The sequence below is a fragment of the Caloenas nicobarica genome, chromosome 5, assembly GCF_036013445.1.
Source record: "Caloenas nicobarica isolate bCalNic1 chromosome 5, bCalNic1.hap1, whole genome shotgun sequence".
Taxonomy (NCBI): domain Eukaryota; kingdom Metazoa; phylum Chordata; class Aves; order Columbiformes; family Columbidae; genus Caloenas; species Caloenas nicobarica.
Genome location: NC_088249.1, coordinates 59388019 through 59412471, shown reverse-complemented (window position 1 = coordinate 59412471; position 24453 = coordinate 59388019). Strand labels below are relative to the sequence as shown.

Below are 24453 nucleotides of genomic sequence, written 5' to 3'. Positions count from 1 at the left end.
ACTTCCAAAAAGTTGCAATGACAGAGTGTGAACTGCTGATTGTATGAGAAGTCTTTTGCACATTACCCAGTGATGTGGTTCCAAGTTGATGATGGTTTCCTGAAGCAGATGTGAATTTGGAGAAAACAGATCAGCGGGCCTGATTCTCCTTCGGCAAAATCTTTAATTAGACTGGAGGGGTGAAATAAAACCAAAGGCTCAAAGTCAAGACATGCTGGATGGAGTAGAAAGGTCCAAAGCCTGGCTCTGTTACAAGCCCTGCTTATCAAATGCCGACTGGGAGTTTTGTTTTCATTAAAGCAATGATGTAATATGTATGAATATTCATAGAGAATGATTCACTTGTTGGCTATGTCTTCATACTCTTTAAGATCAACAGATTGTTTGCCAGTTAAAGTAATTGCTAAAGATAAATCTAAGATGCTGAATTCTGATCTGGATTTCAAGCACTGACAGTATGGGAATTGCTGTTTCACTTTGTCCTTTTCTGAAAACAAGTCTGGTTGGTCTCCACATTCAGAGGTGGCTTAGCTGGGGCTACCTTCTTGTTTCTATCTGCTCATACAAAGAAGTAATTTTGTTTTCAATTTGCACTATTTTCAACCCAAAGTTCATTTTGGAAGCCGTAGTTTGACAGGGGAAAATATTTGTCAGGTGTCCCTTGAATATGGTGAATCATATTTTTATTCCACTACCATACAGCACAGATGGTAGCATCTGCTTTAATAACTCGTAATCTGAACATCTTATTCTAATGACATTCCAGTAAGATTTATGAATGTGTTTCTGTGATGATGATAAACTATGCATGTCATCCAGTCAGCTCCTAAATGGAAGTATTTTGATGTTTCTCTCTGGAGAAAAAAATTTCTCTAGCAAAAACCTTGGGGAGGTAAATCCAACATCTTAAATAGATAGAACACCAGCATAAACCATCCTGGAAAGCAAAGTTTTTGCATTTCACCTGGATGGTATTTGCTGTGTGGAGTATTAGACAGGGGATGTAGTAAGATTTTCTTGCATAAGACTTCTCTGTCTTTTACTTAAAATGTTCTATCATTCTGTAGTTCATAATGAAATTTCTGTTAAACCATCTTTGTCCTATACATTCAGTGTCTTGGTGACATTCCAGCAAATGTTAACCTATATACTAACAAAAACAAGCTCTTAGAAATTGAAGTAGGTGATCTGAAGAGGTGCCTTCCAATCTCAGCTGTTCTGTGACTCAATTATTCTGTGATAACACTCAGATATGCTTTATAAAACTATTCTCATTAGGTTTAAGTGCAGATCTTCACAATACAGTTAACGTAAGCTCTTAGCTGAAGTTTAGTATTAATTCCATTAATTTCTTTCATGTGGAAAACTTATTTTTTCAAGGTTTTATGCCCAACCAAAGGTATGAAGTTGTGCTTTGGTTTATTTATGATTGTAACCTCTCTATATACTTTGCAGTGAGGGTACAAGTGAAACATCACATACACATGGGTCTTTTTCCACTGGCTGTACCATCATTCCCTAAACAGTTTCACTGGCAGATTATGGTCACTCAGCAGACCAGGAGAAAAAATGGCAAAACAAGTCACTGGGTCTTGAGGTTGATTCAGGACACGCATAAGTAACTTCAGAAACAGTGAGACCATAGGAAATGTGGTAAGAGCTTCAACTGAGGTACTCAAAGACCCCAGCTACCCTTGTTGATTGTGCATTAAATGTACTTACTACTAAAAACAAACATGCAAAAAAAAATCAAAACAAAATAACACCACCCCTTCCAAACAATAAAAACTCCTCTAGCTGAACTTAAGATACGTTTATTCAAGTGCTATGTAAGCACATATACATATAGAAGTAATGCACGTTTTGTAAGCTCTTTTGTAATACGTACTTTAGTAATTGTTTCAAGAAGGGAAGAACAAATCTTAAAATTCAGAGCTCCTTACATTGACCAGAAATGCAGACTGGTTGTAAACTGTCGATTAAAGCAGGATATGTAATTCTCTTAAAGAATGTGTTAATTGCGTCTGAAAAAATCAAAATTAGTCAAATAAATAGTTTTCTTTAAAGTAGTCTTCTATAATAAAAAGTATATATATAAATATTTTAGTACAGATTATTTTAAACCTAAAAGTCTCAGTTGTAAATGGTTAGCTATGTATTTATTGAATTAAAGTGTTCTTCAATGTAGTAAGCTGAATGTATCTAAAGTAGTAATTTTACCTGAAACTGAAAAGAGCGATTAATGGTCTGATCTGGCAAACTTTAGATGTACAAAAGGAAAATCATATTAGAACCTTTCGTTACCAGAAGAAGGGAGAGTTGTTACAACAAGCTTTTGTGCAAGAAAAAGATCTGTTCTGGCCTGCTTTGGAGAACATACTGTGGTGCTCTGAAAAATACTTACCAGTCCAGAATAGTTACTCACCTGTACTTTGTCAAGTGCATACTATGTTTCATAACAGTTGTAGATTAGGCTAAGGATTAAAAAAACTGTTGCAAGAATTGTGGTCTGAATCTGGTTTGCTTTGATTGTAATCTCCATTCTAATTAGGAAATTTGGTAACATCTTCAGTTTTGCTTATAGATTATGAGGCCAACCTGGTTCTCATTTCACATAAACTACTTGCAAAAGGACAGACTGTAGAAGGCTCAATTTTTAAATTTTTTTTTTTGGTAATATGTGGAGAGGAGTTTGTGTTCACAGTGAATTATTTGGTACAAAGAGAACTCGTGCTTTAGAATGGATTTAGTTTGGGTTCACCAGTCATTAGTAGTTTGGGGATTGGTTGGTTGGTTCTGGGGTTGGTTTGGTTGGTTTTTTTAATCACAGCTGATGATTATCCAGGGACTAATTCAGAAGAACAGGACTAGCAGCTGCTCTTTTCCTCTGGAAACCCAGATTTGGGTGCTTACAAGCAGAGGTTCCAAATTAGTTGAGACAGATAAAACTGCCATGCTAGGCAAGCTGCCTAGTTTGCTAGGTAGTGTGCCTGTAAATATCATTGTATAGTGAATGCAATTTATTTGCTTTTCTTAACTAGCAAAGTAAACAGTACTGTTTATGTCATGAAGCAAAGCTATCCCTTATCAATAAGGACTAATAGAGAAGAAACAATTTCCTCATGAGAGTGTTTCAGTGTTTGTTAACATAACTATATTTTTCTTTTCATGTAGGAAAAGACTGGATATATTCTCTTAGGGACATATTTAGTGCTAGAGTTAGGTTAGGTTATGATTGGGCTCAATGATCCTGAGGGTCTCTTCCAACTGAAATGATTCTATGATTATGATTTTTTTTTTTTAAATTAATAAAACCGTCTTGAATATTTCCACTTGGAGTTTTTGAAGACCACTGTAACACAGGGGACTAAATCTCTCTTGTATATAATACCAAATCAAATTTTACTTACAAATTTAGTATGAAAGTATATATCATGATCGCCAATACGGGAGCAGACTTAGATCCATTTTCTGGAAAATGAAATAAACTGAAGAAACTGACAGTGGACTCTGATTTCCTTTTCTCTCCTGAAATAGAAGAAAAAAATTAATTTCATCCAACAGAGGGTCATTTGAATAGTTCAGTCTTTTGTTCTATTGTTGTGGGAGGGGTTTTGTTATGTTTATTTGGGGTTTTGGTGTTATTTTATTTTAATGCACTGTCACTTGGCCCTGGATGTAAGAAACTTCTGAGATAGTTTTCATAAAGACAAATCTTCTTGTTGCTGTTAGGGACTAAAGGACTTTGCAAGTCATTAGCCTGAAATAATTTCACTTTGTTTTAATAAACAGGTTCAATAAAGACATTGTTATCAAACAGTAAAATACATGATTAAGTTATTACCTCAGGAAACTCCGTAGGTTTATTCACAGTCAGACCAAATATGAGTAGTAAGCCTTTCAAACAGTTCTGAAAAGCGTCTCTGAGTCCTAACCTGAAATGCAGTAAGATAGGATGTGTCAAAGCCTGACACAGCATCCCCTCAGGTTCATTGCTCTTGGGGACTGTGACAGTGCACTTTAGGACTTCTGGCTGTACTATGGAGACACTTGGGCCCTTTAAAGTCATATAATAATTCTGTTTCACTTTTCTTCTAGGTCAGTACAGATGTTTCTAATTCATTTATTTCAGAGCCAGTAAAATTTGACTAACTTTCTAATAATAGATGGCTTCAGGTAGTGTTATACTCCACCATTTGCAGTAAGAACTGCAATTTTTCTATTTATTTCAATCATATGAAAGAACTTTTCTTTGAACTGGAAGTAACACATAGTAGCACAAACTTTAGGCTACAGCTTTATTTTTTTGGCAAATACTTGTGGGTCATTAGTGGTGTTCAAGTAGTTAAGTAAAATACTTATCTGAAAATGAATCTAGAGAAATCCTATGTATATTCATTGTAACGGTTTAACTGATATTGTTTCATGCCTTAAAAGTAACGGGAATTAACTATTAAAAGAGAACAAAAGTGATCTTTTATACATACCCCACTGATGAATTATGCTGACAGCATCCTGTACTTCAGATGTAAATCTGTGTATAAACCACTGAAGAATACTGGGTTTATGAACGAGTCTGTTTCTAGGTCCAGTTCTTGCATTCAGTTTGTGTTAAGAAAGGCGGTTTTTGATTTGCAAATCTTCTAAAAGCTTTTTGAATTAAGTGTCCTAGCAAACCTGGAAGCCAGAATGACTAGACTGGAATATGGTAGCTTTGGAGGCTTGTACATGGAACAAGTTTTACTGAGCAATTAGTCTCATTCTGGAAACAATGTATACTTTTTAAGTTTTGCAAATTCAAATAGGCATTCTGATCCATGGAACTGCATTTTCTTATCTCTTTCTTAGTCCTACATGTCATGTATATTGTATAATGAGAAATTCAAATAGACTTGACTTACCCTTTAACATGATTTGACACAGAAACTTGTTTGCTTTACATTTGTATAGAACTGAGAATAAATGCCTTGAAATGATTAGCAGACATGGCATGATGGGCTTTGTGGTTGTTAAGAACCTGAGAATGCCTAGCATGGTTGATAATAAAAGGTGCTATAAATAACAGTAGACTTCCAGGATCTCTTTTGTATCCTATGCCATCACTTTATGGAAGCAGCATGCTGGGCACTTCAGCACTCTTTTGAAAGCCTACGAAAAGTTTGCATCAAATACTCAAAACTGGATATACAGTTACCTGAAACTTACTTGTTTCAGTTGAGGCAATAGAGTGGAAACAGTGACAGCATGCACAGATGTATGCGAAACACAAAAGCTGAGCTCTTGAGTGAGTTTTCAGTGTGGTGATTCTCTTAAGGTCCTTTGCTAGGTAAATGTGTTTTCCTGTGAGCAAATACAGCTTCTCCATAGAATAGGTCATATAGGGGACCTATATATTTAGCTACATGTGCATTACGGGCTGCTTCGTGTTCCCTCTAAAGTCAGCCTCTGCTTTCAGTGGGTGCTTAATCTGTCTCTAGTCATATTGGTATTAATTTTTCTCCTAGTATCCACTGGAAAAACAAGAATAAAGGATGTCACATTTTTCTTGCCACCTGTAATAATGTTTCTTCAGCTGGGAGATACTACAATTTTCTATCACCTATGCGAATCTTAAAAATATTAAATGTTGCTTTTGGATGTCAAGGTAATATTGTGTCTGTCTTGCAACATTGCCTCTCTGTATAATGCTTTTTCTCATAATTAGAAAATTATATTAATCCATTAAGTATGGAAAGTAAATATGATAAAAGAATGTCATTCTCTGATTTAGAAATCAGCTGTGGCACAATGTTTGATACAGCTACTTCCCTACTTGTTGACCAGTTCTGCAAGGAGTACAATGTCCCATATTCTGATAACAGACGAGCAAAATCAACAAAATGTGTCATTTTAGATCAGAATTTAACTTGCCATGGAGAATTTTTGCCTCTTGCTTATACCTGTTCTTTAGGCAGAGAAAGAGAAAAGCTTGAAGATGACTTTTTCCAAACATATTTTCATTAATCTTCAGGAAGCAATCAATATAAGAATGTTTTGTTTATAAGCATTAAACTGACATAGCTGTTAGAATTTATATTTTCATTGATGTGATGAGTAATGTGGGATATGGTGCTTTTCATAGTGATCCATTTGTTGTTCCTACTTTAATGCTTTTAATCCAAGCAGATTCACTTATGTTGAATTTGCTGTTTCTAGCAGAAGTATATTTTTCCTTTCTTTGTTTCCCACAGACACTTTCCTCAAAATAGCTACTGAAGCTTAAGTTTATACAGAAGTACTTGATACTGCCAGTTCCCGTTAGTATGAATTCAGCATGTTTGTGTTCACAGATGCAGGGTGGGTCATATTGAACCAGCCTAGTGATGTTTCCAGTAATTTGTAAATTGCTGCACAAAATGTTTCAAAGAGGGGAAAATATTAATATGAAATTAAATTTTAGCAAGTAAAAAAATCTCGTTTTAGTATTAGTTTTTAAGCCTTATGTATAAAGCTGAGTTTAGACTTCACAGAAATCTTCATATCACATTACTAAAGTTGAGGCAAATTCAGGACAGAGTTTTATAACCTGAGTAACCCAAGAGTAGATCATTTCATAATGAGAGATGATAAGAAGAAATATCCCTTTAAGTTGTGTCTGGGTTGGACTGTTTCTCTATGTAGTGTCACCTAGACCTCAGCTTTTTACCTTACAGATCTTGTGGATGAAAATTGTCTCTCTTGATTAAAGGAAATCAGTTTTCTAGCTTGTTAACCCTCTTCTTTGTTCTGAGGTTCTATTGCAGAAAAACAGATCTTGGGTATCTCAGTGTCCACTGGTGCCAATTCCTCTACCAATCCTCACCTGCTTTAGTGTCTGTCCATTTTAAGGAATGCTCAGTGCTCTCCAATCTTCTAATCCTCCAAAGAGAGTTATTTCTGTAAAGTTTCATTGCTTTTAGTCTGCATGGAAACATTCACATATTCACTTATGTCATCATGTATTTCTTTTGTGACCTTGTTCTAAAGGTCAGAAATGCCCTGCGACTTGAATGCCACATGTAACCTTGGTCAACTCATCTCAACAATGGTATAATAAAACAGGAAAAAGTATATAGAGAAGCAGCACACTGGAAAGTGTGGACTGGGTTTACTCTGAGGAGTGAGTGACTTGCAGGATAACAACTTTAGTTAAACGGGGGTGTTGTTGGGGAGAAAGGGGAATAGGAGTGGAAAGGGACCATAAGATAGTGGCATGAAAAAGTGAGCAGTGACTAAACACTTTGCTTTTTTTTTTTCTATTATGTCGGAGCATTCACTGAAAAAATATACAAAATGGGTTTGAAAATAAACTAGGTAAATCTACAGAGGGTAGGTACTTCAACATCTGTGAAACATGATGGTTCCTGTCCAGTCTGTGTTTCATGAAGTCTCATACTTGCTGATTATTAGGAAAGGTGGAGCAGGAGACTGATCACTATGCACCTGTGTTGAACTGAACATCATCAGAGACAGAGCACTGGGCCAGACAGACTTTTAGTCTGAACAAGCATGACTGTTCTTATGGTGCAAGAGTTCCAGAAATACATAGCTGTTTTCTGCCTCTGAGTCATATGAATTTGATGGATATCTGTCTTGATTACAGTACAGGCAATAATAAACAGAGGCACTAGGACCAAGGGCTGTACGGGTTCTACAAACTAAGTCAGTTGGCTGTTTGCTCTTTGTCAAAGCAGCTGATTTTTACAGCAGGCTTCTGTGTATATCAAGGAACTGAAGAAAATGGATGCTGTGAGCAGATTTGAAAATTGGACCTACTTACATTTCTTTGAGATATCAGATCTTCTGGCCCTATGTTAGCACTGGCCTCCTTCAATCAAACATCTGTGTTTTGAGACTAATATTACAAATGGTACCTGCATAAGGTAATGCAAAATCTGTTTCACCATGCTCATATACCCTTCTGTATCCCTAGTGGGATTTATACACGTACTTAATAGACTAATAAGGTAAGTTTTTAGTAGTGCTTATTCTGCTGAGCTGGTTCTATAACAGCTTCTGGGCAAGAAGAATTATTTCCCTTTACAAAACTTACTGAAATGCAGAAAGGCAAACAAAAATTAAACACTAGGATTTTCCATAAGGGGCTGGCCTGACCTAGTAAGTTGTCATGGCCAGGCTAAGAAGCGTTTGTTACAGAGAGATTTGAAAAAGCCTGAGAACTATTTATGAACCATAAATGTTCCTAATTTTCAGGTTTTAAAGATTTTTTTTTTTTTTTAAATTTCCAGCAGTATAGATTGTCTAAACTTTTAGGATTTTTATAAACGATAACTTTGAATACTTTTGTTAATCATATATACCTAATGTCTTAATTTCTGTCAAGGTCATATCCTCTGTTTTACTTTAGGGCAAAGAGTTCATTCATGCATTAATTCTGTAATTCTGTGTTTACTTTTATTACTATTTCTCACCTTTCAGTTTACTAGAGCATGAATTTACTTTCATAGGATCATTCATTATATAATTTCCCAGCTTAATTTTTTTAACTCTTGCATGGTTTTGTTGGTTTGTTTTGGTGTTTTGTTTTGGGGGTTTTTTTTGGGGGGGGGGGGGGGGAAGAGTTGCCAAGGGAGAGGGAGGGATGCATGCAGTTTCCCAGGCATTGGAGCTGGAATTAAGTAAATTTGAAGACCTAGCTTTGTGGAAGAATATTTGAAGCTGTGACTTTGAGGGCATCGAATACCTGAGATTAGAAGGGGAAAAAAAAACCAAACCAACCCAAACCAGCCAAACAAAAAACCCCCAAATAAACAAAACCAACCATAGTTTATTTAAATGTCAGAATTTTGGGGGTCCGGCTCTTCTTAACTGTAATGCTTTTATAACTAAATGTGAACTGTAGTACCAAATCTGACTTTTGCATGCCATTCATCTTTGCATTTATTTTAAGACCAGAAATGTCCATGTTTTGGTTCAGAAATGTTCTTCTGATGTATTTTACCAGTTAATGCTTGGTTCAGTTGAAGTTTAAATCAAAAACATTTATTCATTGTGGGTTGTTTTGATTGTGTGTGTGTTGGTTTTAATTAAACTAGCTAGAAATTGGAACTAGATAGGTGACAACTGAACTAAAATAATTAGTTGTGGGTTTGTTTTGTTTTTTCCTCACTTAATATGAAAATATATAATGAATGCAGTTCTGGTTTAAAGATTTGCAAAGTTGGAAGCTACAACATTTTCCTTTATACTGAAAAAATAAAATATCAGATAACAATTTAAAATTAAATTATGAAATGCTTTTTCAAGATTTTATGAAGAATGTTTTAAACAACACTGAAGGAATGAAGGGCTTTTTGCAGTGGATAGAACTGCTATAGAGAAGAGCTGAAGAAATCTCCCTTTGCACATGCCATTCTATCAGCGTCAGCTTTTATATGTAAGGACAAGACTTTGTACAAACATGAGTCAGGAAATTCGGTTATGGTACCAATAGCAACTGTAACTTAATATCCATGGGTCCTGTGGAGGAGTTACTATGAGGTGATTTGTGTTCTTAAAGCATCATAAAGTATCAGTCAAATAATTTAGCATCTTTTAAGGTGCTTTCTTTTTTCTTCCCCATTCCTTCCCCCAAAATCACAATTCAGACTCATATTAGCAAACTTAATGGGTTTATTTTTGAAAACAGATGTTTGGCTTTGACTTTTCTGTTTCATAATGCAGTAAATTTAACTACATTCAGTTCCTTTCATATTTTAAATCAAATTATTTAGTATAATATGCTTAAAAGTGACATAGTTCTTACTGCTTGTCACTCTTCTATCAGCAGCACACAGACATGGTTTTACAGTGCCCGAGTAATACCCAGCTGCCTGCATAAGTTAGTTTAGCTTATTTAGTTAATGAGCTTAGTTAGCTCATTTTCATCATGGAGGTATTGTGCTAGTACTGTGCTTCACTGAAGGATGTCCCTTCATATAAGGACTCCCACAATATGTTGACTAGAGACTTTACCAGTTCTTCTACCATCTACCTGCAGTAGGTTAGTATCAATCTGTTCAAGTTTGACTGATCTATATTTCTCTCTAGAGTTCCCCCCACTTTATTGTGGACCCTTTACACTTCCTAGCTGAAAAGAAGTAATTTTTTTTTATTATTCCCATTCTTCTTATTCTTAAAAAAAACTTCTCTATTCTTGTTTTTATCTATTACATAAAGGGTAATCAATGAAGGAAGGATTCTATTTACGCTTCTGCCTATTCCAATGAAGCATATGAAGCAGAAATAGAGCAAGTAGTGTCTGTATTAAAAAATAAATTAAATTTAAGCTATAATCACATGAATAGGATTTCTGGCTGGATAGTTCTGGAGGATGCCGTACAAGTAGGGTTCCTTAGGCAGTCATTTTAGTGATCATCAGAAACTCTTCTGTTCGCAGCAGCTGTGGATGGTTATTTAGAACTAAGGATTAACTTAATTAGAGAGGTATGCCAGATTCCAAAAGGCTAGGATCCAAATATGTATTTATAACTTTTGTATTTGATGGTGTCATGAGAACTACTGAGCCAGGTTGGAGAGAATAATCAGCCGTTGTGTTCCTGTGGGGTGACCAGATACAATATAGCATGTGGCTGGGGAGAAGCAAGATGGGAAATGGTGGGGGTGTAAATTGTGCACATTTGTTCATTCCAGCTCAGGAGTCATCTTGCAGCTGAAAAAAGCGTGGAGGCCTTCTGAAGCTTACCCAAGCCACTTGATATTTCATTATACCATTAAGTACAAAGCAATGTGATACTTGAATTTGAATCTTTAAACTGTTTGCAAACATATACTTATTCATCCCCAAAAAATAAGTGGTGGTAGTTAATTAATAGGTGTGTCTTCTAAATGTAAGAGGAATTTGTAGGCCACCCAAAACATTGATATTAAGGCAAGATCTGGATTGTAAGAGTTCCTCTCAAAAACCACACCCCTCTCCATAATGGATAAGGTTGGCAATCTCATTATTAGGAGCAACCTTGGAAAAACATCTGACTTGTGAGTTGTCTAAATGTTCACATTCTTATCTCTAGACAGCTGCTTGTTCAAGGCAGCTATGAAAGTTTAGAATTTAATTAAGGCTTTTCATAATTCTGAAGAATATCTTGCACATAGTGAATACGTCTGTTAACTATTATGTTGGTTTTGGACACAATAAGCTATATATGCAGAAAGTAGGTTAAGAAATTTGCAAGGGATATTGGCTCTGAGCACAATAGTTCTACCAGAGATTTTTTCATTTTATTTGAAATGCAAATCTCAGATTGGGATTTATAGGGTAAAGCTATCTGAGCAAAATAAATTTATGGCATTCATACCAGTTTGCTCTGTCTGCACTTCCTGGAAGATCTTATTACTTAGGTAATTATACCAAACAGAGTTGCAATATCTTTGTCTGTGGGCTGGGCTCTAAATTAGTATGAGTGTGTGGCTTAGAAGTGATGATAATAATTTAGACTTATGTCTGCTTAACAGTAAAATTTGGCTATTAGTAGTGAGCAATTTTTACTCATCAGGCAAAAAAGTAAATTATTTTCTTCTTAGGGACCTGAAAAGGTGAGTAGATTGGTTCTTCTATTTTGCGAGTATATAAATTAATTTAACAAATCCTGAATTTAAAATTTGCTAATATTAAAGGTTGTATTGTAATGTTAGAGATAGTTTTTGTTCAGTGCTTACCAAAGCTGAAAAAAATGTTTTTCAAAATATATGTATATTTTTATATAGATAGGTAAGTCGTGGTGCTCTGCATCTTTTGATGTAAAAGGAATTGCAATTAAAATACCAGCAATTATCTGGATCTTGTTTGAGGCACTCGGCATGATTTGGGATTGATACAGGTGTCTTGTTATTTAATCATAATAAAAAAAAAAGAATCCACCATTGCAGGTATTTCTATAGAACTAGATCAGAAATGGTAACTGAAAGCATATGAGATCTAACAAGCTCTTTTCATAATACTGCTCAGAACAGTCAAACTGTAAGAAGGGAGTGTCTGGGAAAGTAAGACTCGCCTGAAGCAGTAGCAACAGGTCTGTCTAGAAAAAGATGTCAAGCAAGTAATATTACATTATCGCTCTGGAGCAAAGAACATTGCTTTTAATAAATTGTTGTTTGACCAGCAGGTTTTACTCCAGCTTAATGCAGTTAAGCAGCAAAACCACTGTGGGTACAGCTGAGAAAACAGGCAGAGTGTGGAGGATGGGAGGAGATAGAAGACTTAATTCTGGTGCCATTTTACAGAAAAACTTTCTGGTTTGTGCCAAGGTCTTGATTGAAGGTTTTTCTATAGGTAAAATGTCAAGTTTGTAATGTAATATCAAGTTTGTAATATCGGCATTTTCAGTATCTTTTTCACTAGAGATGGTCAAATACTATATTTGATGTTTAGAAGTAATGGTAGTCCTGCATTTCTTGTTAATAACAACTGTGTATTGCTCCAGCTGCTTTAGGCATGGGGAGCAGTAGTTTACAGCACAAATAAGAGCATGCAATAGCAATAGGAGCTCTATGCTCTTTTTGGTATTTTTCAATCTTTTTCTCCTTTCTAATTTTGAGCCAGTCTGCTGTCCTGAGTTACCAACACAGCTGGTGGCCATAGGTTTCTGGGGGAGTGCCTGGTGGCCACATTTGCCAAAGCAGCAAGGTAGCCACGGTGTCTCTTTGGCAGCTGCTTAGTGGAGGGGAATTTCCTTTCACTACGGTGATTGTTAACAATGTCATTGTTACTTTGAACTAGGGGAAGTATTGCAAGGAAAGAGGTTTATTGCACTTGAGAATGAGTTATCTTTAAAGTATTTAGTGAGTCTACTAAGCTACTGGTAGGTAAATGTGACAACAGGAGATGGAAGTCTGCCAAACCCAACAAATCAAAGCAACAGAATCAGAGGGAGTATCTGTAAAGTTCACGTATAAGCATTCTGAAATTTTAAGGTTTATGTCAGCTGACATAATGACTTTCCAGATTATTCTGGGCATAATTTGTGTTATTTGCATTACCATTAAATGAAATATTTGGGTTTGGTGCATTTTGGTGAAATTCAGTCACATTAAGCATTGTTCATACTTCAGTTATTGTTTTGACAAAAATGGAGAGACCAAACCCAACTATTAATTTACATTAATCTTTGTCTTGGGTGACACTAAAGATTTTTCTTCCATTTTCTGATAAGGCATTCTCATATTGCTCTTCAGATCAATTTGATCTGAAGTTAAATAATGGCTTTCCCATTATGACAAGCTATAAATAGCAGAGCTCAAAGTAGAACATAGTAGTTTCTGACTCTTGTTCCTGCATCTGCCCCTCTAGATAGTGGTGCTGTACACATTGACTGGAACGGACATATGCCACACACCTTACTGATAACATAGAGGTTATTAGTAAATTATCATTCTTTGTGTATATTTCACCAGCACCATGGAGAAAAAGCGTGTGTCTCAGGATTCTTAGTTTGTATGAGAATGAAAGTAGTTTTGACTTGTTAGTAAAAATTTCCCATTGCACTGGGCTTACTTCTCAGATTGAGGTTTTTTTATAATGCAGTAATTTGGACTTAGCCTTAAGTGTACTTTTAGGGATTTTTTTTTTTTTTTTTTCTCTCTGATGAACCCTCTGAAACAAAAAATGGCTAGGCTTTTATTTTAAAGCTGACTTTATCCTGTGGCTGCTGATTCTACATTCTAGTCCTTAGGCAGACTCCAACTGAGAGAGTAAATATGGGTGGTTTAACTACCAGTCATGTCATTGGTCGTGGTGGCCAGTGTCTGTTCTGTCACTTGATGAACACCATACAAAAATATTTTCATCTATGTGAATTGCCATTAGAAATTATTTTAATATTTATTTAAATTCAAAATAATTGAATTCTTACCATAGGTAATTGCATGATAAATACAGATAGTGAAATTTCAGTGGCATTAGAATAATCGGCCCCGCAAACATGACCATTGTCTATACACCTACCTACAACATGCATCATTTGAAGGGTATCTCTAGCCATTGTCAGAGGTGTCTTGTGGTCCTCATAAAGCTGTCAAAATTCAGCAGTTTTGAATCACAGATATAAAAAGTCGCTGTATCAGGAGATTAGATGTCAAAAGACTGAATTGCACCCTTCATGGAAGAGAAATTAAATTCTTCGACCCTTTAAAGGCTCTGTCAGTATTTTGAGTGGTGTATTGGAGCACTGCAAAAGATATGCACATGTACGATCCCTGTTCATTGCTGTGTGGGCACTGATTTCATACTTCAGCGATGAAGTGATGTGTAAAAGGGCCTTAGTTCAGAGAGAGAATTTTCTCACTGGCAGTGAAATAGACAGCGTAATTTCTTTTACTCTTTGAAATGTCATCTGTTGACAATAGTGACTGCTACTTGACTAAGAGTCCAGCAAAACCAACTCACATGCAGAGACTAATTTTGGAAAATTATGTTATCCTTAATGTCAGATGGCAACATGAATGTCTTTAATCCTGTTTTAAAGAGGCAGCAGTAACTTTCATACTTGGAAGTATGAAACAAGAATTTCATACTTGTGGCATTTTGGTTATTGGAACAGAAAGAATTGTATTTTCAGTGTCATGAAATAAGTGGTAGAAAGATTGCATGAGGGAAGGAGGAGTAAAAATTATTTCAGAATTACTGGACCTGAGGTGCTATAACGTAGAGGTTGGACATGAAAGGAAGTGAGATACAGTTACTCTTAGAGTTGAGCCAGCAACAGGTTTGTATCTGTTCATTCTTTACTCTTATGGCAGTAATCAATAAGCAGAGCTCCTACAGAGTTCTGCTTATAGGTAAAGCATTTTTTTCCACTGTGTTCATTTCCCCCACACTGCAAAAGGTCGAAATGCACTGAACTTTGTAGAATATCATTGGTAGCAATGAAGTGTATGGGAATCACAAGCTTCCAGAATTTTAGATTTTTTTTTTTTTAATCTGCATTTCCTTGTGTTAGTAAAATCTCTTAAAAAAAAAAAGAAAAAAAAAAAAAAGCCATGATGAATGAGAACCTCAGAAATCCCAAGTCATTTATTGAGAATAGGAACAATTTTGTTAGTTTTCACATTACTAGGCTGTATTTTTGCTAGTGTGGACTTTTGCTTGTGTGGCTTAATTTACAATGTAACAGGAACATATATTTTCTATCAGGTCTGGTTTAGTGTAATATACATGGTTTCATCTGTCTTTTCAGTAGAAACAGTAAAAGTCTGAAGAAATCACAGATGATGGCTTCTGATGCTAGTCATATGCTGGAAGCAGCTTTGGAGCAGATGGATGACATCATTGCAGGTATAATAATGTTTTATTTTACAACAAACTATTTTGAGATTTAACTGCATTTGTCTTCCTTCCTGCAATATTCCTGTTTGGTTTTGTTTGTTTGCTTGTTTTTTACTTTTTAATTATTATGCTCTATTTGTCAAGTTCTCTGTGACACACAGATTTCTGTGGTTCAACAGTTATGTGAAGAAAATGTAAAGTAAAATAAAGGAAGAAAACTCACAATCCCGCCTCAAACATATGAACATTGAACTAAGACAGAGTTACTTTGCTCTAATGCAATACGGTATCTTAAACATCCTAATTCACATGGTAACATTCTATATTGTATGTGTTAGGTTTTTGTTTTAGTTTATCTTTGAAAAAGGTTTTCACCAAGGCTTCCAGTCAGCTGGATAGTATATATCTATGTTTTACACGCACACAGATAGATATACATAAGTATGTCTGTATTTAAAAATATACATAATTTTCTTTATTTATGATGTATATATTTAAAATAGCATAGCTATTAATTGCCTTTATGACCTAATGAGTTAGAATGCGGATCTTTTTGTTGGCATTTATATCTAGGAATGGAACTATGAATTTCTTTTTACACAGCTGTCCACTAGAAAGGCATATGATGCAAGACAGAATTTGCTGTGCTCTCATGGTAAAGCAATTAAAAAAACATTCTCTCAACATTGCAGCATCCAAGAAGAGAAGTTGATTTCTGTGGTTAGGACTCGGTAGCCTTGAGGTTTGTGCTCACACACCATTCAGTATGAGCTCCTAAAAGAAGTATCTGGGTAGGGCCATGATCTCACTTGTACGCAATGGGAAAGTATTCACTAAAGCTTTACAAATTTAAATAGTGACACCCATGCTGTGCCTTCATTTTTTTTCCCCCAATGATGAAGATTACATCAGCTTTCTTCTTTCTTTTCCTGAAAGCAAAACCTCATTCAAACGATATTTTAACCAACAGAAGTTAATTGGGATTTTATTTTTTCACCTCTTATAAAACATGTAAACAGACAGGGAAGCCTTGGACTTCCCTCAGTTATGTAGAGAGAACAAGAAAAACAAGTCCCAAACTATAATTCATAAACTGAGAAACTGAAATAATTTCTTAGCCATTGTAAACATTGGGTTATGATCCTGGTTAGTGCTATAAAAGAGACAAAGTAACATAGAAGTTCATGTCCCTTTAATTATGCTATGGAACCTGTGCTCATAAATCACCTGCATACATCTGGAAATTTTAACTCCATGTCTGTCTTCTGTGATGACATATATATAGCCCAGCACACACTGGTGATACCATGGATGCACTAATGCTTCTATTCTTCAGAAAAATCAAGAGAAAGAAAACCAGACATATTCTATTTAAATTGATTTTCAGATTAGACACTTATTTTCTTCCAGGAGTTGTCAGAGTTTTTGTGGTATGTTTTCATTTGAAGGAAAGGGTTAAAAAACTTTTAATGATTTTGAGGATTTTCAGGTTGGGCATTCCATAGGATAGATTGTGTTTCCAACATATCTCAAATTGTCCAGTATTTCCTCTTATGAGCAATAAAAGACCATGTATTTAACAAACAGGTCTATCACTTTCTTATCTGAGCAGTGCTATGTTTCTTTTAGAAAAAAAAATCAGTTTTATTTGAAGATGCCATTTCATATTCCCTTGAAAAAGTTTTGCAGACTTACAGTCTGTATGTTTTTTCCAATAAAAGGTTAACATTGCTACTCAGTAGCACTTCCGTGAATGGAGGCTCTGAAAAATGGTGGTTGTGAAGCTAGTTCAGGGTAAGACAATAGGTGTTTACTGTTGGGTATTTTTTCACAGAATGGAAAGATAGCCTTGTAATATATTGCATAACTGATTAAATGGCAATATATTACTGCCTAAGAAAATAACTTATTTCTTCTAGTTTCATAGAAAAATAATTAAGTTCAGAAGACACGTTTGATCTTTTGTTGTTTTTAATATTCTTTTCCCCCATTCCTTTTTTAGATTGCTTGTGTCCATAACTTTTTAGGGTTTAAACTTGATAAATAAGCAAGAGAATAAATTTTTTCCAGGCTTCCAAACAGTGTCGCTTTTACTTTCCTCGCTTAGTTGCCATGATGGTGAAGACAGTGATAAAGGGAAGCAAAGCAAATGATGTAAGAAATATTGTGTGTGAATCAGCAGATTGCACATCCCATTCACAAGTGTTTTGTGGTGGTGTTGGTGCCCAAGCTCTAAAACAAAAAGATTCAGGCATGCTAATCATCTATAGAGTTTGTTTCCACAGTGCATGGAAAGGCCATGAACAAATTCACAACCTCTTCAAGAGACTTCACCTTATGACTTCGCATTACTTACTTTAATATCCACTGATATTCAGTATAATACAGAAAACAGTCTTATATAGAGGTACCTAGTGGGAAAAAGAACCAAGATGTTTCCCAGACAGTGCATCTGTCAAGTCTCATGAATGTTAATTGAATACTTCCCATATGATTTCAGAGTTATATTTACCTGTAGCAATAAAAAATCAAATTGCTTTATTCCTTTACTTAGTTATAGTTATAAAGTAAAAGCTCGATTGAGTGGGAAGGTTGTTTACCTTGTTTATTTATTTATTATTTTCCATTATTAGGAACAGATAAGACATTTTAAGACAGGTTGACTGAAGTCTGTTGCTGTCATGTTCCTCTAGCTAATGTTCTGTGTGTTCCAGAACTGTTTCTTGAACATTCTGTTATGATTGAAGGACCAAATCTATCTGCTGGAGCCTATACTTGGATATGTTTATTATCCCAATTCATCTCAAATTGAGGAACACAGTAATTATTCAAGTTTGATTCTCTCTAATTCAATCCACTAAGCTTCTGTATGCAATTTGGGAAGGAACTGGAAACCAGGAATGTTCTCTTGTCCTGTGTGGTGAGAGAACTAAATAAGGTAGGAAACTCCTTCAGAAGGAGTTTTGGAAACTTACGTAGCTGATGAAAAATATGTTTCCTCTAGCGTGAGGCATGAGTGGATACTAGGAGAGTTATGCTCTTCTCTTGCCCTCAGAAACCTTTGTTTTAGGCACAAAATGAGCATTAATCACTATTTTAGAAAAGTGAGAAGTCCAGAGAGGTGTAACTTGCATTGGTTAATTTTTGAAGCTTGAGTAGATGTGTACACATACACATGCAAAACCAGCATTCTCTCCGTTTAATGAGAAAACAGTCCTCATTTTTTTTTTTTTATTAGCTGTAGTTATTAAAATATGAGATTGTGGTCTTGTCCTTTAAGGTAAGAACTGGGCATGCAAATACATATTACAAATATTTACGGATTTGCAGTCCTACTTTGTCTTCTAATTCTAAAAGTCATACTCCTTATTCCAAATTATTGTAGCTTATACATGATTCTCATTAATCCAAATAAAAAGTTTCACTGTAGACTGTTCATCTCAGTGCAATACAAAATATATTACTGTTAGAGTGCATGAGAGTAGGATTGTGAAGCAAGATGAACAAATTGAATTTCATTTGGCTTGATCAAATTTGACAGATAGGTCAGTGTTCCCAAGTCTTTTATGCTTCAGTACATCTGTACTGATAACCCACCCTCATAGCTACATAAATTAGGCATGGTAAATGATTAGCCTTATTTGACTAAAATAGCAAAAAGGGCTAATGTGATTGTCAGTGAACATGACTTATCCATTAGCTAGAATGACTTGCACTCCAAACAGAGGCTTTCTCTAAAGAAAGCACTCGTATGTCAGACCTGTCTACGTATTCTTTATTTGAGGTGCGTGACTTGGGTGTTGCTTCCCTCTGAGGCTGGACCAAGTCATTACTTTCCCTTTTATTCAGCTTGTACCCATTTATTAAAATGTGTTTCTTTATAGGACTATAGATTTTGATTATTTTTTCTTTGCAATATATCCTAATGAATTAAAATAATTTTTATTTTACTTGTATTTTATATCAAACTGCTTTTCTCTGTCAGGAATCTGGAAATCCCGTATTTCCTTTTGTCAATAATTACCATGATGGTAAGATCTAAAAAATCCTGTCACAATATTACAGCCTGGTGCAGCTCCAGAGTCTCTTCAAATTCACTAAGTAATCAGTGTAATTATTGAGCTTCCTTTTAACCAGAGCTCCTGCAGTTGTTGCCTACTGAAAAATAATGAGAAATTTGAATGTGTTATCACATGGGTGTGTACTGATATTTCCATATTAGTACTGAAAGATTAAAAACTATAAACAATTTAAAAGTTTTTCAAGAAGCTGTCCAAAAACTATGCATGTTAAAATTCCCTTCTCTTGAGGTGGCAGAACGCTTGTGTCCAGTTCATGGCTTTGGCTGTGTGCTACAAACCCAACCACTTCTCACACCCTTGCTGAAAAACGGGCCTTAACAGGAAATTATACTTAAGAGAATAACAAGATTTGAATTCAAGTTTAATATATTTTCCTCATGGGATCTATTTGCCAGAATTTGAAGGAGAACCTGTTTGTGTTTGGTTTGGTGTTTTTTTTTTCTTTCATTGTTTTTTTGTTCATAATTTTACTATGAAAACTATAGAGTTCAAGCTCCAGAGCTATGCTATGTTCTTGAATGTGTTAGATTACTAAGTCACCTCTAGTTAAGTAGTTAGAACTTGGATTACAAATGTAGGAGTGGACAAAAATACTAATACTCTCATTTGAACCCCTTTGGATGATTTTTAGGTTTTGTGGAATAAGGTTTTCCCTGAGTTCCTACCTAAATAATAGGAAATCAAAATATTTCCTAGTGGCCTCATCCTTTACCTGTGAATAGTCATTACACATCATCACAGGATTCATTCAGAATGTAAGGACTGGTCTCACAGCACTTCAAGTGAAGAAGATAGACAAATCTGTCCTGCTTCATAAGGGGCTGAAATTGTCCAGAACAGACAGAGAGCACTTAATCCTGTTTTTTGTGGTGTGTGTTGCGGGGGTTAGTGGGTCTTATTTGAAATACACGCTGGGTGACATGCAGCTGATGAGCAGTACAAGCCTCTTGTGATTGTGTAGAATTTTACAGAATAGCTTCTGTATTTTCGATTTGTATACTTCCAGATGGCTTTATATTTTTATCATTTGTGTCCTATTCAAGGTTCACAGTGCTTTCAAATTCAAAATTCTAAAGTTTCTATAGTAAAAGTGTATAACTTTTTATAATTTTAATACAGAGATCTTTGTAGAATTTCCTTTTAGACGACTGAATTGACACAGACCTTAGTTAAAATAAAGATGAGAGAAACCGAATAATTTAAATAATGAGCAATTGCTTTCATTATAGATCAGAGTAACTGAACAGCAACAGGTGCAGTGGGTTTTGTGTATATTCTAAATAAATTGTAATTGTGTTGGTGAGCTGTGCTTCAGTTCTGATTAGTGTATTTTGGTTTTATTTTCCCTTTTTCAATCAGTAATTTAAGCTTTTTTTTCTGAACAAAAGAAATAAAATATCTATATCTATCTTGTCATCTGTCTTGTAACTGCTATGCATTAAGGTGAGCATTTGTGAAGTTCTACTATACCAAATACTATAGTGACTTTTTGAAACCATTATCTAGAGCATATCTATGCATAAAGCTTATAGCAGTAGAGATATGAAAAAGGAAATTAAATAATAAATTACTTTAAATCAGGTCTTTCATAAAGAAATAAGTAACTTTCTGTCATAATAGTTCCAGAAAATTATGTATCAAGAATATTGTGAGGGAAAAAAAAGTACAAAAGTGGCAACCTTTAACTATCCTGGAAATTAAAGGGGAAAATATAAAACCACAAACATTTAAGGTTTGTAATTTGTAGTTCAACATTTACATTTATTTTATAACATTTCTCATAGCTTGTTAGGTGCTGACATTTAGTTTCAGATACTCAACTTTGGAAAAGCTAATTAGCTAATTCCTTAGATGTTGCAGCAATAACAGATTTATAACAATTTAAAATCAAATTCAAACTTTGAAAATATTGCAGTTCACTGCCTTTCTATGTATTTAATCCATATATTTTCATGTCAGCTGTCTGTGGTCTTTATTTTACATTTGTTAACAACATCTAAGACATGGCCTCACAAACTATGTGCACACTTGAATAACCTTTACAGCCATTTGATACTATATTTTGCAGGGGCTTTACACAGACCATAGCCTTCAGGTTAAGACTTTGTGTAACTGTTCAGGTGCAGGTTTGATCTGTGTTTTAAAAGCATGTGGAAATCATGGCAACTTGCATGTTGATTGCGTGTGTGCAAGCATTTTCTACTCATTCCTTACCCAGGGTTACCAGAGCAACCTGAAGTTTGGAATTTCCTCAATTTTGAGTGCTTAACCTTGCAAGAGGTCATTATAGCTATTTGGGCTACTGTTCCAAAACATGCTTCCCATACTTTCACTATCCCAAGCATATTTTCTCATAGATAGTGGCGGTCTGAGCACAAGATAGAGTGAAGACTGCCTGAATTCTGTTTGTAGTATTGACGGATTCCCTCTGTAAGCAGGGCAGTACTACAGAATCTTATGCTGAAAAGCATTGAGAACTTGTTTTCTATAAACACTTAATGATCTTTTACAAAAATAGTTGCTTAACGTTGTTTTGTATAAGACAAAGTTGTCCTTCGAAGGTCCAAGTCAAACGGTGTACTGATCAAGTTGGTCTTCGACTTCCCTTACCTGTGTTCCTGCCTTTCCAGCAAAACAAAAGAATTAGAAGTTTTCTTGAAAATAACATTTAAGATTAATTCAAAATGGAGAAATCTTTGCAACTGAAATATGTTTCTTTAAATTCTTTATCTCTGACTAGAGATAAACAGTTCTGTCAGTATAAAACTAAAAAATAGTCATGTCCTAGACATCTACATCAACATACCTAAAATGCAGTACTGCATTGTGTTTATGCAAAACAAAATCCATACATCATAGGTATTTGTATTAAGTTTTGAAAAAGGATGGAAGAGAAACAGAACTGTAGAAAGCTGCAGATACAATTTGTAGCAAAGAAAGGTGATTAAACCATGATGGCTATAATCCCATAGGACTGAAAATCTGAGACACAAAGGTTCTTTTGTGGCTTATGACATGATCTGTTTTTCAGTACATGAGTCACTCAGTTGTTTAACAGACTAGTGGACAGATTTCTGAGGTTTAAATTTAAGAAAATTTTATCAAGCACAAAACGTAGAATACGAGGTTGGAAAGAACCACAAGGATCATCTGGTCCAGCCTTTCCTGGCAAAAGCATGAACTAGACAAGATTTCTTTAAATTCAAAATCATAGCTTCTCAACTTCCTACTTTAAGGCAATGAAATTGATTCGAAAGAGTCTTTTAAAAAAATGAAAATAGTGTAATTTTTATAAAACAAGATGCCTTTATTTCCTCACAAACTGAATGCTCTTATCTTCCCAATGCTTTCAGAGATTTTTTTTTTTTCGTTAAACAGTATGCATGTTACCAGTAGCTTACTACTGCATACTACAAACTATTCTGGATTTTTTTACTAAAAAGATGTATTTGTTGTCTCACAACACTGCTTTAGACTACTTGTTTTGCTAGCCCTAAATATGCTTTTCTCTGTGTGCGTAAATACATTTTTTTAAAAAAAAAAAGGAGTAGAAAATTGGTGCAAGTATTTGTTCTTCTTTGTCTTTAATAAAATGTGTTGATCCTGTTTTTCCCGTGTGATTGAGAATCTGCCTCGAATCTCCACATCATAGCTGCATAATCCATTTTCCTTTTTTCATCAGCTGTAAGGCTGCTTAGCTTGTGTTTCTGGATAAGAGAGATCTCTTTGTTGCGGTTGTATATACAGTACCTAATGTGCTGCACATCACAGCTTACAGTCTATAAGCATGTAAAAGAAAAAAGGTTGAGTAATCACATAATTTGCATAAGAAATTATAGACAGGTCTTGAAAACTGTCTCAAAGATTCCACGTGTGGTTGTAAATGAAGTTCAGTTGAAAATCATCCAGGCTGCATGAAACTTGCACCTGAATGTGGTCATTAATTTTTCTAGTCTTGGAAATTTTTTCCTAGGGCTTCCTGCTAATCCAGCTCAACAGTTACTGTTCCCTGTAGTTAAAGATCTAAAAGCTGAGATTTGAGAAGAAGCTAATATGAGCTATGATTCAAAACACACCAGTTGTGATGTATTTTGCATTACACTATTAAAAGGAAGGATTGTGTGAGCTACCTCTTCACTCCTTTGACAGAAGGCAAAGGGACAAGGAGGCTGAATTATGTCCCATCCAGACCTTACTACTAGTTTACATAAATTCACATTTTCAAGGCTATCTTCACGAGAAAGAGAGACTTGTACTTCAAAGAAAATTACACATTGTAGTCTTCAAGGAGAGAGGAAGAACTTGGACAACCTATATGCTCATTGAGTAAAAACTCAGGTAAAAAACAAAACAAAAACAAACAAAAAAGTTTTCTAGCAGTATAATGATTGGCTGAAAGGCCAGAGAAAATGCATGTTTAAAATTTTCTTCTAACCACTGTTGGTCAGATATCAAAACTGTTATGCTTGAGTATTTCAGCTTTACAGAAAGTCTTCCTTACTCCAGCGTAGAAGTAGCTTTTGGGGGTTATTGTGGGCATTTGTTGCTTTTTTGCTGTTGTCTAGATTAAAGGAGTCAGCAGTTTTAGGAAAATCTCTTTTTAACCACCGATGGCTGAGTTGTGTATTACCAGGCATTTTTTTTCTAAAACTTAGCCAGTTTTAGAGTGAGAAGACTGAGATAGTAAGGATGAATGCAGGGGATCAGAAGTTAAGGGGCAAGAAAGGTGACAGATCAGAAACGATATCAATTGCTAAAGTGATGAAAGTTGGGCGATGGATGAATGTAAGCTGAGGAGAGTGGGTTTAGATGGGCAACGGATGAATGTAAGCTGAGGAGAGTGGATTTTCAGACTGGCAAGGGTTTCTGTTTCTTTCTTTTCTTTTTGCGAGTTACTAGTAGTACTGTTTTCTGAATAGATTATGTATGTGCTTAAAAGGAACATTTCTTGGAAGCCGTTCAGCTAATTGCAAGGAACTTTGAACTCAAAAGGTGCTTGTGTGGTCAGGGTGTAGGAAATGTGTAAATTTTTTTGTTTTGTTTTCCTTTTTTTATTACTTTCATTATTCT

At 35.1% G+C, this 24453-nt stretch overlaps 1 protein-coding gene across 12 annotated transcripts in view; it reads left to right on the top strand.

The window, feature by feature from the left end:
- Nucleotides 1–24453, top strand: part of PPFIBP2 (PPFIA binding protein 2) — a 108422-nt gene that overhangs the window by 5190 nt on the left and 78779 nt on the right. For all 12 annotated transcript variants that reach the window (XM_065636539.1, XM_065636534.1, XM_065636533.1 and 9 more), the window contains exon 3: nucleotides 15213–15310. In XM_065636539.1, coding sequence (XP_065492611.1) covers nucleotides 15244–15310 — 67 coding nt within the window. In that variant the 5' untranslated portion in view covers nucleotides 15213–15243. The remainder of the gene's footprint in view (nucleotides 1–15212; nucleotides 15311–24453) is intronic.